This window comes from Notechis scutatus, chromosome 2 (assembly GCF_049901735.1).
Source record: "Notechis scutatus isolate UNSWTSFEM ecotype Mainland chromosome 2, rNotScu1.2, whole genome shotgun sequence".
Lineage (NCBI taxonomy): Eukaryota > Metazoa > Chordata > Lepidosauria > Squamata > Elapidae > Notechis > Notechis scutatus.
Genome location: NC_142010.1, coordinates 202,309,041 through 202,324,465, shown reverse-complemented (window position 1 = coordinate 202,324,465; position 15,425 = coordinate 202,309,041). Strand labels below are relative to the sequence as shown.

General features: G+C 37.3%; 1 protein-coding gene across 4 annotated transcripts in view; it reads left to right on the top strand.

Moving 5' to 3' along the window:
- The window catches only part of PRUNE2 (prune homolog 2 with BCH domain), a 126,902-nt gene that overhangs the window by 63,219 nt on the left and 48,258 nt on the right, over positions 1–15,425 (top strand). For all 4 annotated transcript variants that reach the window (XM_087957832.1, XM_087957830.1, XM_087957831.1 and 1 more), the window contains exon 7: positions 13,533–13,688. In XM_087957832.1, the coding sequence (XP_087813958.1) occupies positions 13,533–13,688 (156 nt within the window). The remainder of the gene's footprint in view (positions 1–13,532; positions 13,689–15,425) is intronic.

Sequence of the window (15,425 nt, the reverse complement as noted above, 5' to 3'; positions counted from 1 at the left end):
GCTTTTTATGGCTTGAACCTTAGCTGTCGTGGGATGAATTCCAGCAGCATCGATCAGGAACCCCAGGAACTCCACCTAGGCATGCCCAGATGGCACTTACTCTCTTTTAGTTTCAAACCTGTTGCCTGGAATCTCTTAAAAACTTCCCTTAGGCTGTCTAAAAGTGCCTTTTCATCTCTAGCTGAAACAATAATGTCGTTAAAGTATGGAACAACTCCAGGGATGCCTTGTAAGAGCTGTTCCATCAGGGACTGGAATATCCCAGGGGCAGCAATAATGCCAAATTGTAGCCTATTGCACCTAAATGCTCCCCTGTGTGTTACTATGGTTTGGGCTTCTGTGGTGGCCGAGTCCACTGGCAGCTGTTGATACGCTTGAGCCATGTCAAGCTTTGCAAAAATGTTTCCATTACCCAGTGAATGCAACAGATGTTGCACTACAGGCACTGGGTACGCACTTTGTTGTAATGCCAAATTAAGGGTTGCCTTGTAGTCCGCGCACACCCTGACTGACCCGTCAGCCTTGAGTGGTGTGACAATTGGGGTCTCCCAAGGAGCGTGATCTATTGGCTCTAATACCCCTTGTGATATAAGCTTATCGAGTTCAGCATCGATTTTTGGGCGGAGTGCGAAGGGCACTCGCCTGGCTTTCAATCTCCTAGGCATAACTGTAGGGTCTAAATTCAGTGAAATAGGTTTTCGCTGTATATTTACCTAGGTCATTGTCAAAAACACTAGCAAATTCCTTTGCCAATGCATCTATAGTGTCAGTGCTTTGTCCATTTGTGGCATGCACTCCACTTATGGCCAGACCTAGGGATTCGAACCAGTCAAGGCCCAGTAAACTTGGCAATGCCCTTTCCACAACTACTAGTGGGAGACGACCTTTGAATTGTTTGAAAACTACTGTCACTTTAGCGAGACCCAAAATGGGAATTATATTCCCTTGATAGTCTCTTAATGTGAGGGAACAGGGACTTAATCTTTTCTTTGCCATTTTGGGCACCAACCGTTTGACTGTGCTCCAACTAACCAATGACAAAGAAGAACCTGTGTCAACCTCCATTTGACAATCATGTCCCTCAATTTTCACTGAAAGAAAAAAAAATTCTTTAGTGATAAGTTTGTTTGTCCTACTCTGGGGTTGATGTGGCAATTATCCCTTTGGATGGTGAAACACTCTTCCCTCAACCTAGGAACCTTTCTAGGGGTCCCCTTCATTTGCCCTTGTCATCAGGCAGGATAGCTCTCCACTTCCTAGCTAAATGGCCTCTCTTTCCACAGCGCTGACAATTTGCAGTTCGAAATCTGCTTGCTGCTCGCGGATGGTTTCCTCCGCACACTATGGAGGATTGTGCCTGGGCTGCTTTATTGGATTGCCAATTATTACCTGATGCAGTCTTCAGCCGGTGGATGTCGTCATCCCCTGGCAGATCGAGGTCTTCCTCGGTAGCCTCTTCCTGGTGGACAGCTAAGGTTTTTCTCCCCGAAGCTGGGCTGCTCGCGCCATGAATCTCTACCGTTGACTTGTTGGATAGCTCCACAGCGCAGGCTTCATCCAATGCTGATTGTAGTGTCAGGTCAGGCTTTGCTAGTAGCCTGCGCTGGATTTGGAGGTCTTTTAACCCACAGACTAAACGATCCAGCAAGGCATCATCCAGCTCTTTAAACTCGTAATGGAGAGCAGCTGTTCAGAGAACCGCCATAAATTGATTAACAGTTTCCCCCTCAGCTTGCTCGCGACAGTGAAATGCGTGCATTCGGGCAATTCGTGAGGGAGTGGGAGCGTAATGGTTCTTAAGCTTTGCCATTAACGCCTCCCAGGTGATGGAATTCAGGGGCTGAGGTACTAACAGAGCTCTGGCTGTGTCAAACATTTGTTTGCCACAGAAATTTAGAAACAGCGCCCTTCACCGGCTGCCTGTCAAATCCACCAGATCGTTTGCCTCTAGGAAACAGTCAAAACGCTCAATGTATGACTCCCAAGTCTCTGTGGATGCGTCAAATGGTGCGAATAAATTTAACGCTGCCATTCTGACAGCTTCACAGGACCCTTGATCCTTAGGCAGGTGGCTGGTGGACTTATTGAGTTCCCTCAGCGTGACTTGCTCTTTTTATATGCCCTTCTGGCTTGTTTGGCTCTTTCTGCCACCGTGATCAGCTCTTTTGGTTGCCCACAGGAGGACTTCAAGCTCGCCTAATGCCTCGAGGGTGGCATCCCACCTTCGTTGCCAGAGCTTCATACTGGGAGCGAATGCACCACAGACTGAGGTGAGGCGGCTAAATTGGTTGCTCAGGCTTTATTGAACTCACGTGCTAACAGCGAATGAACTGCTCAGCCGTGAGGCAACAGCTGTTGGTCTGTTTGACAGCTCCTTATATAGTTGGCTGTCAAACTACCGGCCAATCAGGTTGCGGCTGGGCACCCCCTGCTGGAAACCGGACCAGAGGGGGAACTTCAGAACATAGCACCTTTATTCCCTGCTTTTGTAGTGCAGCTGTTTTGCGTGGCACAGCAGATTGCATGGCAGCTGCTGAAGTGACAGGGAGAGTGCAGGATTGCAGGAGGTGAGTCAGAAAGCCTCTGAGCCTGTGCAAAGTGTGCGTTTGGCGTGCACACACATAAAGCGCACCCACCAAGCCACACCCACTGAACCGGTGGTAATTTTTTTTGAAACGTATCACTGTCTGGCAGGGTAAAAGCAAGAAGAGAAATATTTTCTCATATCTCTGACATTTTCCAGGGTTTTACAGAAAACATCTCCTACTCTACAATAGAAGAGAGTTAATTTACAACAAGTCTGAAATGTTATGGAGGCATATCCTTAACTCGTTGTGCCATGCTAAAAGAGTTACTATTTTTTTCATCCCCTTTAGAGATTTTTTCAAGATCCAAATTCCCAATTTTTCCCTCAAACCACCCTGGAGTTCTGTTCCCAACAGAATGGATAATTGAACAGTATTGTGTCTGGGAGAATGTTTTAACACTCACCTTAGAAAATAATTTTTATCATGGCCAAAATTCTATAGGTAGACCAATAATTAAAACAATTTAACTGTCTCTATTTTAAATAAACTAAAACAGTATAAATTTAGAGCTACGTTATTAAAGTAATCACAGCATGTTTAGTTTTACAAACAATGTAACAACATTTTGTCCCATTCAAGGAAACAAAATTGTACAAAATAAATGTTGGGCTTCTTAATCAGATAGGGAATTATAAAGTGGGCCTTTGCATTTGATAAGGCAAAAAAAAGATATGACAGCTATGAATCCAACTGAGTTTTTTTTCCACTCTGCCCAATGGAACAATGTTAGCTTGAATCTAAGAGGATACTGAAATGTGTTAGTTTCTTCTAAGTTTGGGGACAGTTATTTGATTTAAGTATCTTTCCAAACTAAAGGAGGCCAGAGCTACTCACAGTTATTCCTGGGTAGGGCAGATGGATTCATTTGTGCTTCTAGTTTTCTAACACATTGCATAAATTCAATAAATGTTCAACTGTAGCCTATCACATTAGAATAGTTTCTTTTAAAAACCCCTCTTCATGCTAAATCTGAGATGGGCCCCTTTATGATCTATTAACTCCCAGAAATCCTGAGCCAGGCTGAGGAATTCTGGGAGTTGAAGTCCACAGGTCATGAGTGAGTCATAGTTGCCCGTCCCTGTGTTAAGTCAAAAAACAAAACAAAAGAACACAGAAACACTCTAGTCTAGATTTATGTTATAGTATTAATATATGCAGCTGCACTGACTTCCATGCTGAAGTATTTAATTATTTCCTCTGCTAGAAAAGGGTAGGGTTGATATGAAAAGCAATTATGTAACAGAATCAGTGGGAGCTCAGCATCCTTAAATTTAATTGGTGCATAAATTCTTGTGAATGTGTCAGGGCAAGATATATCATGATATTAAACCCGAGAATTTTAATCCAATTCAGTTCTGGTGAATATATTAATATTTGCATGAAATATTTAATTATTAGAGTCTAATATTTAGAATAATAAGAGTTTCAGAATATTAGCCTCATTTTTTATTTTGAGTGACTATTACTTGAAAGGGGTTGCTTGGTTGTTTATCCCACAGTATAAATTATGGGGAACTGTTTAGGTATTTTGACCCGAAGGAAAATATGGCCTTTATAATGAAGAGGCTCATGGAACTGCCCTTCTTTAAAGAGTTACTGGCTCAGTGGGTAGAATGCAGTAGCTCAGGCTACTTCTGCTGACTGTTGGCTGCCTGCAATTTGGCAGTTCAAATCTCATCATGCTCAAGGTTGATTTAGCCTTCTATCCTTCTGAGGTCGATAAAATAAAAACCCAGATTGTTGGAGACAATATGCTGACTCTGTAAACCTCTTAGAGAGGGCTGTAAAGCACTGTGAAGTGGTATATAAATCTAAGTGCTATTGCTATTACTATTTTGTGTTCTGGGTCTTGATTGCTATTCCATTGGTTAAAAGGACTAGGATTGGGAAGCAACATGTAAATTGTTAAGTTTATAAATTATAATCTTCCTCATAATTGGATCATTTTGACTATTAGTTGTCCTCAGAAAATACATTCTTTTCCCTTCTCCAAATTTCATGTTTTATTTCTAATTAACAATCAGAATTCCATAGCTTTTGCAAATGCTTAGTGCTCCTAAAATATTCAGTCCTCCTCAAGCTCTTAGATCTTTTTAACCAAAACACATTTCTTTTAGACTTTTGCAAATCTCAAAATTAGGCAGACTGAATATCCCCCTCCTTTAGCTTCATATTTCGCATTGGTTCTCACTGCATGTGATAGGTTTCTATACTTGGAGTCTACTTTTAAAATTAAAAATATTGACTGATTAAGCAGTTAGAGATATCTGTCCTACTTTCTGTATTCCAGGGAAAATATGTGTTTACAGCTGGTGAATGTCCAACAACAGCTATCGGAACATTTTGCATAGGATGGACATCTGGATTTTTTTCCCCATCGTTGATAGGATAATGACTCTTACCATTTCCTCTGAAGGAACTGACTGTTTAATAAATGAGTTGCTAAAGGCATCTTCTAATTCACATAACCATGAGTGTTTACTAGGGTCTTTAGCAAAACAGCAGCGGAATTACAAAGAATCATTAGAATACTTGCTTTACATTTTAGCAATGTATTTTCAATTTTTTGGTTTAAAATCATTGTTTTGATTTTACTTTGTAATGCATATCTATATAAAAATACGTACATGAGTAAAATAAATAATTTGATTCAGTTAATAACAAAATATTTCTGTGAAAATTGCATTTTTTTTTCAGGAAAGTGAAAACAGGACTGTTTTTTCACTTTCAAGAGGATTTGATGGAGAAAGTATATTTTTACCCGTGTTTTCAAACTCTGTTTCCTTGATATTCTTATACCACAATATTATTAACAGCATACTCTGAAAGAAGAATATTTCAGAAACAAGGTTGGAAGGGACAGATTTTAATCTAAGGGAGCTGAACAGGAACACTTACAATGGTCAGGGCTATTAAACTTCCAGCCCGTGGGCTGTATGCATCACGCACTGCCCATGCCTGGTTTAGTAAAGGGGGGGAAAGTCCGGATATGTCCCGTGACGCTGCCATGACACCCCTCCTTTAGGTGCACCACTAAGCTTGAAATTTTGGGCTTGGACAACCTAGAACTACGCCGCCTATGGTTGGATTTAAGCATAGTACACAAAATTATCTGCTACAATGTCTTATCAGTCAATGACTACGTCAGCTTCAACTGCAACAATACAAGAGCACACAACTCAAAGTAAACCGCTCCAAACTTGATTGCAGAATGTACAACTTCAACAACAGAGTGGTCAATGCCTGGAATGCAGTACCTGACTCTGTTGTTACATTCTCAAATGCCCATTCCTTTACTGTTAAACTATTTACTATTGACCTCACCCCATTCATAAGAGGTCTGTAAGGGGCGTGCATAAGTACATAATCGTGCCTACCATCCCTGTCCTATTGTCCCCATTTATTCGTACCTATTTTCTGTATTTATACTCATGTTTACTCTTATACCTATTATCTTGTAATTGACAAATCAAATAAATAAATAAAATAAATAAATAAAAAACTTTTGGTTTTCATATATTTTGGATTCCAATTATGCATGATTTGTGAAAAAAATTGTTAGAAAACTTTATGTCTAGCCTGTCTAGGGACAAAAACTTGTACAAGCACTGTCCTTTCTGCAGATGTCATTGGTGGTTAGCAACTTTATTCTGCTATGGATATCCATTCATATGAAAGACATCATAAATATTTTCAAAATCCTGACATACTAAAAATAAAATATTCAGTCATAACATTTGGAAAATAATTGTTTATGATATAGAATATATTTTGCTGAAAATATCTGAATATTTCTTATTATCATCTAATATTTTTTGTTTTTAGTTTGGGAGCTTTTCCAGCCAAAAATGTATTCTATATGTACAATGCTTAATAAACATCTTGTTCTTTGAGTAAATATGTGATGGAATATACGTAACATGACTCTGCTTGTATTGGGAAAAAAGCTACTAAAAGCAAAAATAATACCAGTAGAAGAAATCAAAAGTTATTTTGGTATGACAGGAGTGAGGTTATAAAGTGAGTGAGTCTATATTAATTGAACAGTAAAGTTTTTCAAAAATTAATATATTTTTGAGCACATAAAGTTGATTTAACAATAGCTATTCAGAGTTGGAAAAAAATAGGGATAAAAAAATCTAGGTATCAGTGTACAGACTCATACTTAGATATGAGTTAAAATATATAATTTTTAATATGTAAAATAGAAAATAAAGGATTTGCTAAGTAGGAAAAGTAAAATGCCCTAATAAAATTTAATCTATTTGTGACAAATAATTTTTAGATTAAGGCAACAACAACAAAAACCTCTATAATTTTGAGTTAATGTCTCATCTTTTTTCAGATCAGTAGTGGTTAAACCAATAGTTAATGATGTTCATCATGTAATTTGAGTGTCAAGTTTGTTTATGCTAGACCAACTTTATCCATACTCCAAACAAATTATCTCTTATAATCACCAGCCTGAAGATAAATCTGTAAATGTTTTTCTGATGATAGTGCTGTGGTTGGCAGGTGTTAAAAGTGCCTCCTAGGGACAAAGATTGAAGATGGGCTTGTTCCCACAAATCCTTTAGGCGGTGATGTTTAGCTTTCTAGTCTGTCATCTGCGAAGGAACCTTGCATGGTGCCCTGCTAATGAAATCTAATGGGCAGAGGTCACATATCTTTATGAAAAAGAACCAATGCTACTGAGTGATGAATGGACTCTGTGGGTTGGAGCACATTTATATATTGTTGCAGATTGCTATTTTTGCCAGAAGAACACTTTCTAAGCATGTGGATATTTGATTATTAGGCGATCATATGCGTATCTACTTAGAAAGTTTCCCCTCTAACAGCTGCATTTGTGTATACGGCAAAAAGGCAAGATGGCACATGAAGAATAGGGATACAAGTTCCACACTTCTTGAATGTGTGTGGGAACCAATACATATACAGAAAGGGTAGGATTTGCATTGCGACATTCTCTCTGCCATCCTGTTGGTTTTGACTGTCCCCTGAAGATTCTGGTTCCTATGGATTTAGGTGGAATTTATATCCAGTCTGAGCAAAAAGGGCGATCTCCTGAGAAAGGAGTCAGGCTAGAGCAGGGATCCCCAACCTTTTCGACGCCATGCCCGGTTCCTGGCGTCAGCTGGGCGCCGCCATCTTTTGATTGACGAAAATCACTTCCGGTGACATCACCGGAGTGATTTTTCGTCAAAAAATGGCGGCGTCAGCGCTCTGGTGAGCTTTTCGGTAGAAATGGCTTTCTACCCGGAAAAGCTCACCAACGCTGGCGCCGCCATCTTTTTGATCTAAAAATTGCTTTTTACCAAAAAGATGGCGGCGCCCAGCAACCAGCGCCCGGTAAGGCTTGTTCCGACGGGTACCAGGTCCGCGGACCGGCGGTTGGGGACCTCTGGGCTAGAGTACACCAAAGTAGAGGCACCTGCCTGTCTTGTTTTTCTTCCAAAGGGAAAAAACAACAACAAAGTTCTCATTCAAAATAATGAAAATGATATGCTTTGAATATGTCAAAGACTATAGCAGCATCTTTGTCCCCTGGACATCATATCTCCTTTCAGGAAGTTCAAATCTGACAGTATCAGAAAAAGCTAGTTGCAGAGGTTTGTGGAGAGCAGGAGAGGGAACCTGATGATGGATTTCACTCTTTGAAATTGGAATTCTCCATCCAAACATGGAGTAGAAAATTATCTGGGATACTGTCTCAGAAGTTATATGAATTCAACAATATATATATATAAGATACACAGAGAACTATCTTTAGTCTGTTGCTGAAACAATTTAGCCATCAGCACCACTGTGTAAATGCAAACTTGCAGAATGGTAAGATGTACTGGAACATAATTGCATCCATACTAAAATGTATTAATATACAGTATTTGACTATATGTTTGTGAAGAACATTAGCAGTATCTTCAAATTGTTTTCCAAATATTCTAACTTTATCATTTTGGAATACTCAGTTGTTTGCTGAGCCACGATTCAAGACCTTTAAAAAATCTTTAATCTATGGGAAGGAACTTAATGCATCAGATACTGCTGAACATTACTGAGTTGTTATCAGTTATCAGTTCATTTGCTGTAGTAGTACTGCTGTGCTAAGAGACAGTTCAATAAATCAATTCAAGCTTGATGGATTTGATAGTCTATTGCAATGAGTGCACGGAACAGGCAAAGAATCTCTTAGCTTTCCCTCTTTGAGAAAAGGGTATGCAAAGAGCCTGGATGGATGAATGGTTGATTAATTTTCCTAGACATTTTCTTGACAGCAAGAAATGTGTTTCTTTATTACCATGTTTGCATGACAGTGATACTGCATGGGTGATGGTACAAATTACTGAATATAAATTTACCCTTGGGACGGTCTTACTAATAGACAGCTCCTGGACAGTAAGTATGCTGGTCATTTTTCTGCACAGTTTAGTACTTTATTACTTGCAGCCTGACCACGGCACTTTTGTCAAACAATACATTTCTCTTGGTGTCTTAAATGTAAGAACAGATTGTGGAATGGTATACTATGGATCTGTTTTGAGCAGCTTTTCAAGAAAAACGCTTTAAGTGTAAGAAGTTACAAACCTTAAGGAGTTTTTGTACTTTAGATTCCAAAATAATAAGAAGGAAACAAGACAGTAAATAGTAGAAGATCATTAGGGAAAACTGTCCTTTTGCTTGTTCATAAATTATCTGGGATTGAGATGAGCATTGAATTGACTTCTGGCCTCATGTTATTTAAAATACTTAAATAGGGGCAGTGAAAAATTTTCCAGTCTGAAACGGTAGAATTAAAAAGTTATTACCTTTATTGTCAGAGTACAACATGTGTACAATGAGATTGGCTAAAGGGAAATGTGGCGTAAAATGATGAATATTGTGTCCCAAAAAAATGTAATATGCATGTGGTTCAAGTTGGTACAATTGACCAGGAAAGAATTCTAAGCCTAGTGGTGAATAGCTTGATGAAAACAAACTTCTGCTGTTAAGAAACAGTCATATAATGGAATTATTTTTAAAAAAATAGATTTATGTATTTACTTAATTTATTTGAAAGTTTTATATGATTGTTCATCTTATCTATGTACCATTGAAACTCTCATTGTGTATATCTATTTGTCTATTTGTACCCCCAAGTAGCAACAATTTTTGAATAGAGGTACCTAAACTCTGCTAACATAAAGAATGTGTAAAAAATCTGGGTTCCATTAATCCTGTGTAATTGAAATTTCTACAATGGTCAGATCAGTTTTAACTGCAAAATTATGGCTACTGCATCATCTCCATGGTCACATGATCATGATCTCCAGTGCTCCCTATCAGTTTTCCACAAGTAAAGTCAATAGGAAAGCTGACAGAAAGTTGAAAGTTGTTTCTTCCCACTACTTTTTTTTTTGTTCACCTTGGTCATTTTGTGTATCTTTTTAGGAAAATAAATATTGGTATTATTGAACTTTATTTGCCACTACAGTCATTTTTTTAAATTTATAATATATACTCTTCATAGATGATCATGGGACTTTCTAGCATTGGATTAAAAAAATCTCGTCATCCTAAAATGTACAGTTCATTCTGGTCACATCAGACTGCATTACCTTTCTCTCAAAGGATGACCCAACTACTCACAGGGTTATGTAGTACAATATTAACCTTCAGTGGTCAACAACAATCAAGTCCTATAAACACATAAAAAATAAAGCAAAAACTCTACAGAATTAAAATCACAAACCAGCCAAGGTGCCATAGCACTTTCACACCAAATGTACCTTTATAAGGCTCAGAGAACAACTAAGACTACACAGCATTCTTGTGGGTCCTTCAGATTATAGGATGAAACCTGTTCCACAAAGTAGGCACTCCTACTGTGTGAAGGAGACCCACCTCCTGGATCTCCCATCCAATGATATTGTTTGATGGGAGTGCTGGTATGTGCCTCTCTTATTTGATACGCTAGGATAGGCAAATACCTTTAGAAAGAGCTGGCTCTTCAAATAGCTGGGTATCATACCATTCAGGGCTTTAAAGGTGATAACCAGCATTCTGAATTTTGCCCAGGAGGAATCAGGGAGCCATTGCAGCTCACACAATACTGTAATTAGGCAATGGGGCACTCAGAACTGCCTGTGCCACTGCATTCTGGCCCACTTGAAGTTTCCGGGTGGTTTTCAAGGACAGTCCCATATGGAGTTCTGTATCTCTGTGTTAAGATAATGTTTTACACAAATCTATGGGTTGAGGAATATTAGATATAATTCTGACTTCTGTTGTCAAAAAAAGAATAAAAAGGGCAACCAAAATGTACAAGGGGTTGAAACAATATTGATATAAGAAAAATGTATGTTTGAAGACTTTTTAGATTAGGCAAAAACAATAAATAAATATGGTGGGGTATGGAGAATGATTGGAATGTATACAATTATGCAAGGTATGAAAAAGTGGCTAAAATTGGGTTAACCAATGAAATAGAAAAATGTCAGCTAAAAATATAAGAAAAAGGATGTTGTTCCCAAAGTGCACAAGCTGTGGAGTTAATTATACCCTGTCATTCATCAAATAGGATGGTTTCAACCGGACAGTAGTTGGAATTATTGTATCTGGGGAATATAATTAGGACTCTATATGAAAAAAGAGATGTTCAAGTTGGCTTTACAAAAGACTGAGGAACATGAGATGTTATTACTGAAGTACACTGTATAATTGAGAAAGCCAAAGCATACCAAAAAGAAATCAGTATGTAATTAACTAATTACAGGTTTTTAATTGGGTCAATTGTATCATGTTGTGGAACTGGGAAAAATTGGAATCCCAGAACATCCTCATATGAAAACACCGCAAAGGTCAGAAAGCCATAGAACAGGCAGCACTTAAACTCACTTCTCCTGTGATTGGCCCAAAGTCACCCATCTGGCTTTCGTGCCTGAGGTGGAACTAGAACTCCCCATCTCCTGGTTTCTAGGCCAGCACCTTCCTCACTAGAGCTCTGAACTGGATTTGTGAAAAGGCCTCCCTGGTCACAGTTGTCACTTGCTCCTTGGGTCCAAAATGACCTCCAAATTACGCACCGGTCCCAAAGGGAACAACACAACTATTCAAGTCCAAAGGGGACCTGAAGGGGAAATCTGAAGACCTGGGTAGCTCCAAAATCCGGATTATGATCCAGACTCACACAGCCCCCAGACCCTGAGCATCACCTAGTCGACCCAGTGTTCAGATATTCAGATCTTGTAATGTGTCTGTAACAAAGCTAATTAGTATTATTACCTGAAAACTTTTATCAAAAAGTCATCCATGTCTGGGTTCAGGAGGGGGTTTGCAGTAATTAGCACACATTTTTCAACAAACAGCATACAGGCTGTTGGCACGGCATGTGTGCAAAAACACTGATGTTTACCCTATTATATTGCAATTTAAAGATGTCATAAAGTTTGCCCATAAGTTCATAAAACAGAAAAGAGCAAACTGAAGCATTGGCTACGAAGAGACTGCTCACCTTTCTACAGCTTGAAGATCATTGGGGTTCATGACATAATTGTCAATGTGAGGAGGAACACAGAGTAATGAGGAAAGAAATATATTCCTCATTTATACTTTGCGATACTTGGATATTTTTAGCAAATGAGTTGTCAGCAGAAAGGCTTCATTAGACCCATCAGGATATCTGGCCATGAATAACAAATCTCATGCTGTAAGTGACAGTTTCTTTGAGCCAAAATGATGGAGCATCTCTGACAAAAGCCATATTGTGCTCCCCATGCAAGAAGTGTGAAGAACAAAAAAGACATCTTATTTTTAATTTGGGCAGGTTAATATTGACACAGTTAGTTTCTCCAGAGAGTCTGATGTATGAACAATGAACATTTACACAAGACTCACTTGAGTAATCAACTGCCATATGCCATCAATCAGAAAGTATTCTAACTATTGAGAAGGACAAAAACAAAACAAATTTCATTTTAGTCCTATGCTTAAAATTGTGTTATTTTTTAATTATGCAGCTTTCTCTCACAAAAAAGAAATGTGACAATATATTTGGCTGTATATTTTCTTCCTGCACTTCTCTATCTCTCTATGTTGTACTTGAATGGCAAGTTAGCAGGATTTTTTCCCCTGCCCTTTAAGTATTTTAAACATATTCAGGTTTTTACAGGATAAAATAACAAAAAAAATATGCAAATTACCATATTGCTCCTGAGCAAAATTTAAGGGACTTATTCTTATGAAAATAATGGCAGCACAAGATTGAGTTTCACACACAAAAGAATGGAAACAGCCAGTATTTTTAAAAATAAGATTACTTCCATATTTTTGTCTAAATAGTTTAGGAGTGGCAAAGCAAATTGAAATTATTTATGATTCAAGGAATTAAAGTAGATTTTTCTCTTAAAATATCTAGAAATAAAATGTGACTAACTTATTACATATTTATTATTATTGTATTTATGTATTATTTATGATGAAATATGTTTGACAGCACTTCTTATTTATTGTAAACCCAATAAACCCACAGTAGGTTTTAAAAATGGCTGCAGAGTTAAAATAAAAACTGAGGATTTCTATAAAGAGAAACATATTTTTTTTAAAGAGAAACTCTTCCATAGTTCAATGTGCCTGAATAAATGACCTGGGAGAATAGTTTGATAGGACCGTGCAGAAGAGAGATTGTCAGAATAATGCAGCTGAGTTCATGTTGTACCTCAGACTGTTAATGTTTGAAAGCTCTGGCTCTATTATCATCATATCATACTTCCCAATTAAGACTTTGTATGGCCTAAGATGCTTTTATTTTTGCTGAAAATTTCATCCTAATAAAAACTTCAGAGACCTATCATTACTTCAGGTATTCAAATGATTTAAAATATCACTTTGTATGTATGGACATGACAGTCTCAGTTGTTAATTCAATTACTTTCTTCAATAAATAGTTGATTTGTCATATTACAGGATTATCTGTTTCACAGAAATATCAATGAAGACCTGAAAGCATTTGTAGATAAATATGGTTTTGATGTCCTTGTCATTTCGGCCAGCTACTTATCAGAAGGACAAGAAAAAAAGCAAATAGCAGTGTATTCAGAAAACATGGAGCTAGGAAATCAGGTATGTATGCTGGAAAAGAAAATGAAATAATATAAAAACTGACATTGTCATAGGGGATGCAATATTACATCATATTTTGCCATTATTTTTTTAATAATACAGGATGTTAAATTCTTCAACAATATTGCAAGAATAGAACAGTAGCTTCTAGAATGATCTAAGAACAATAAAACATCATTAGTTGGTTAAATGATAGGAAAATTAGAAAAGAAAAAACAATTCTAAATTTAAAAAACTGAACTCTCTTTTAATAGTTTTATGTCATTTTTATTTAACACATATCATGAATGTGCATGGATTTCTCAGTATAGTTTTTAAATCTGCATATTTAGATAGAGTAGTCATAAATACTGTATATTAGCACTAAGCCAGTTTCTGTATTTTTTGCTATCTAAAGTTCACACCACAATAATTACCTTTTTTTAATGAAAGCATACTTGTATTGATTGCTTTGGTTGAAAAAAGACATGCTTCTTCTCCATGTCCTAGAAGGACTCTAGGGTTGTATACAGTATATTATATTATTTACTGTTCCTTGTTTGATATTTTTGATATATTTAACTTTAAAATATCTTTTCTTATAGATATACCTAATCTTAAACTCTATCTTGTGATAAAGTTGTAGAAATATTTTTCTAAATTCAATGGGAAAGGTTATTTTTGTTTGTATGTATGAATATTATATAAGTATTATATAAGAATATAACAGAATAATAGAGTTGGAAGGGACCTTGGAGGTCTTCTAGATTTCTGCTCAGGCAGAAATCCTATACCATTTCAGACTTCAAACTTCATGTGAACTTGTCAATATGAATTAATGTGACACTGTATCATAGAAAGACCAGACAATTTGGATATACTCATATTTGTGAGAGTGAGGAGTACCTTTGATATTATCTATTATTTTTTCCTCTATAGCAGGGGTGTCAAGCCCAATCAAATTGTGGGCCGTATCGTGATGCATCACGATGTTTTTTGCCTTTGTGCAGCCAGGGCTTACATGGGCAGTATCTAACCCATAGGCTGCCAGTTTGACAGGCCTGTTCTATAGGTAGTTCTCACTCATTGACCACTAAGCAACATAGTTGTAAAGTAAACTTCCTGCCAGCTTCCCCATTAACTTTGCTTGTTAGAGGTCATCTGTGATGGTTACAAATGGTGATCATGTGACCATCAGATGTTACAACTGTTGTAAGAACATGCTGGTTGCCAAGTACCCAAATCATAACCATGTGACTATGGGGAAGCTGCAATAACTGTAACTTTGAGGACCAGTCATAAATCTCCTTTTTCAGCACTATTGTAACTTTGAATGACTGTTGAACGAGTAGTCGGTAAGTGAGGACTACAGTACTGATATACCTTTTTTTGCAATTCAGTCTTTGAAATTAAAAAATATATACAAAACATCTATTCCTGTTCTAAAGAATAAACACATACTTCAAATATTATCATTAACATTTTTCAATGTTACAGACTGCTTTGGTCAAATGTTTATTCCCAATTGGGAAAGAATATGATGAGCCTGTCTAAAATTGGCCATGCTCCTAACAATCCTGGGACTCATAGTTCCAGCATATCTTTATAGGGTATTATTATTATTAGATAAATATTTTAATAGCATAATTAAGTCATGTAAGAATGATGGAAATGTCACTAATGTTTCCTATACCATTTCAGACAAATGGTTGTCCAATTTCTTCTTAAAAACTTCCAGTGTTGAAGCATTCACAACTT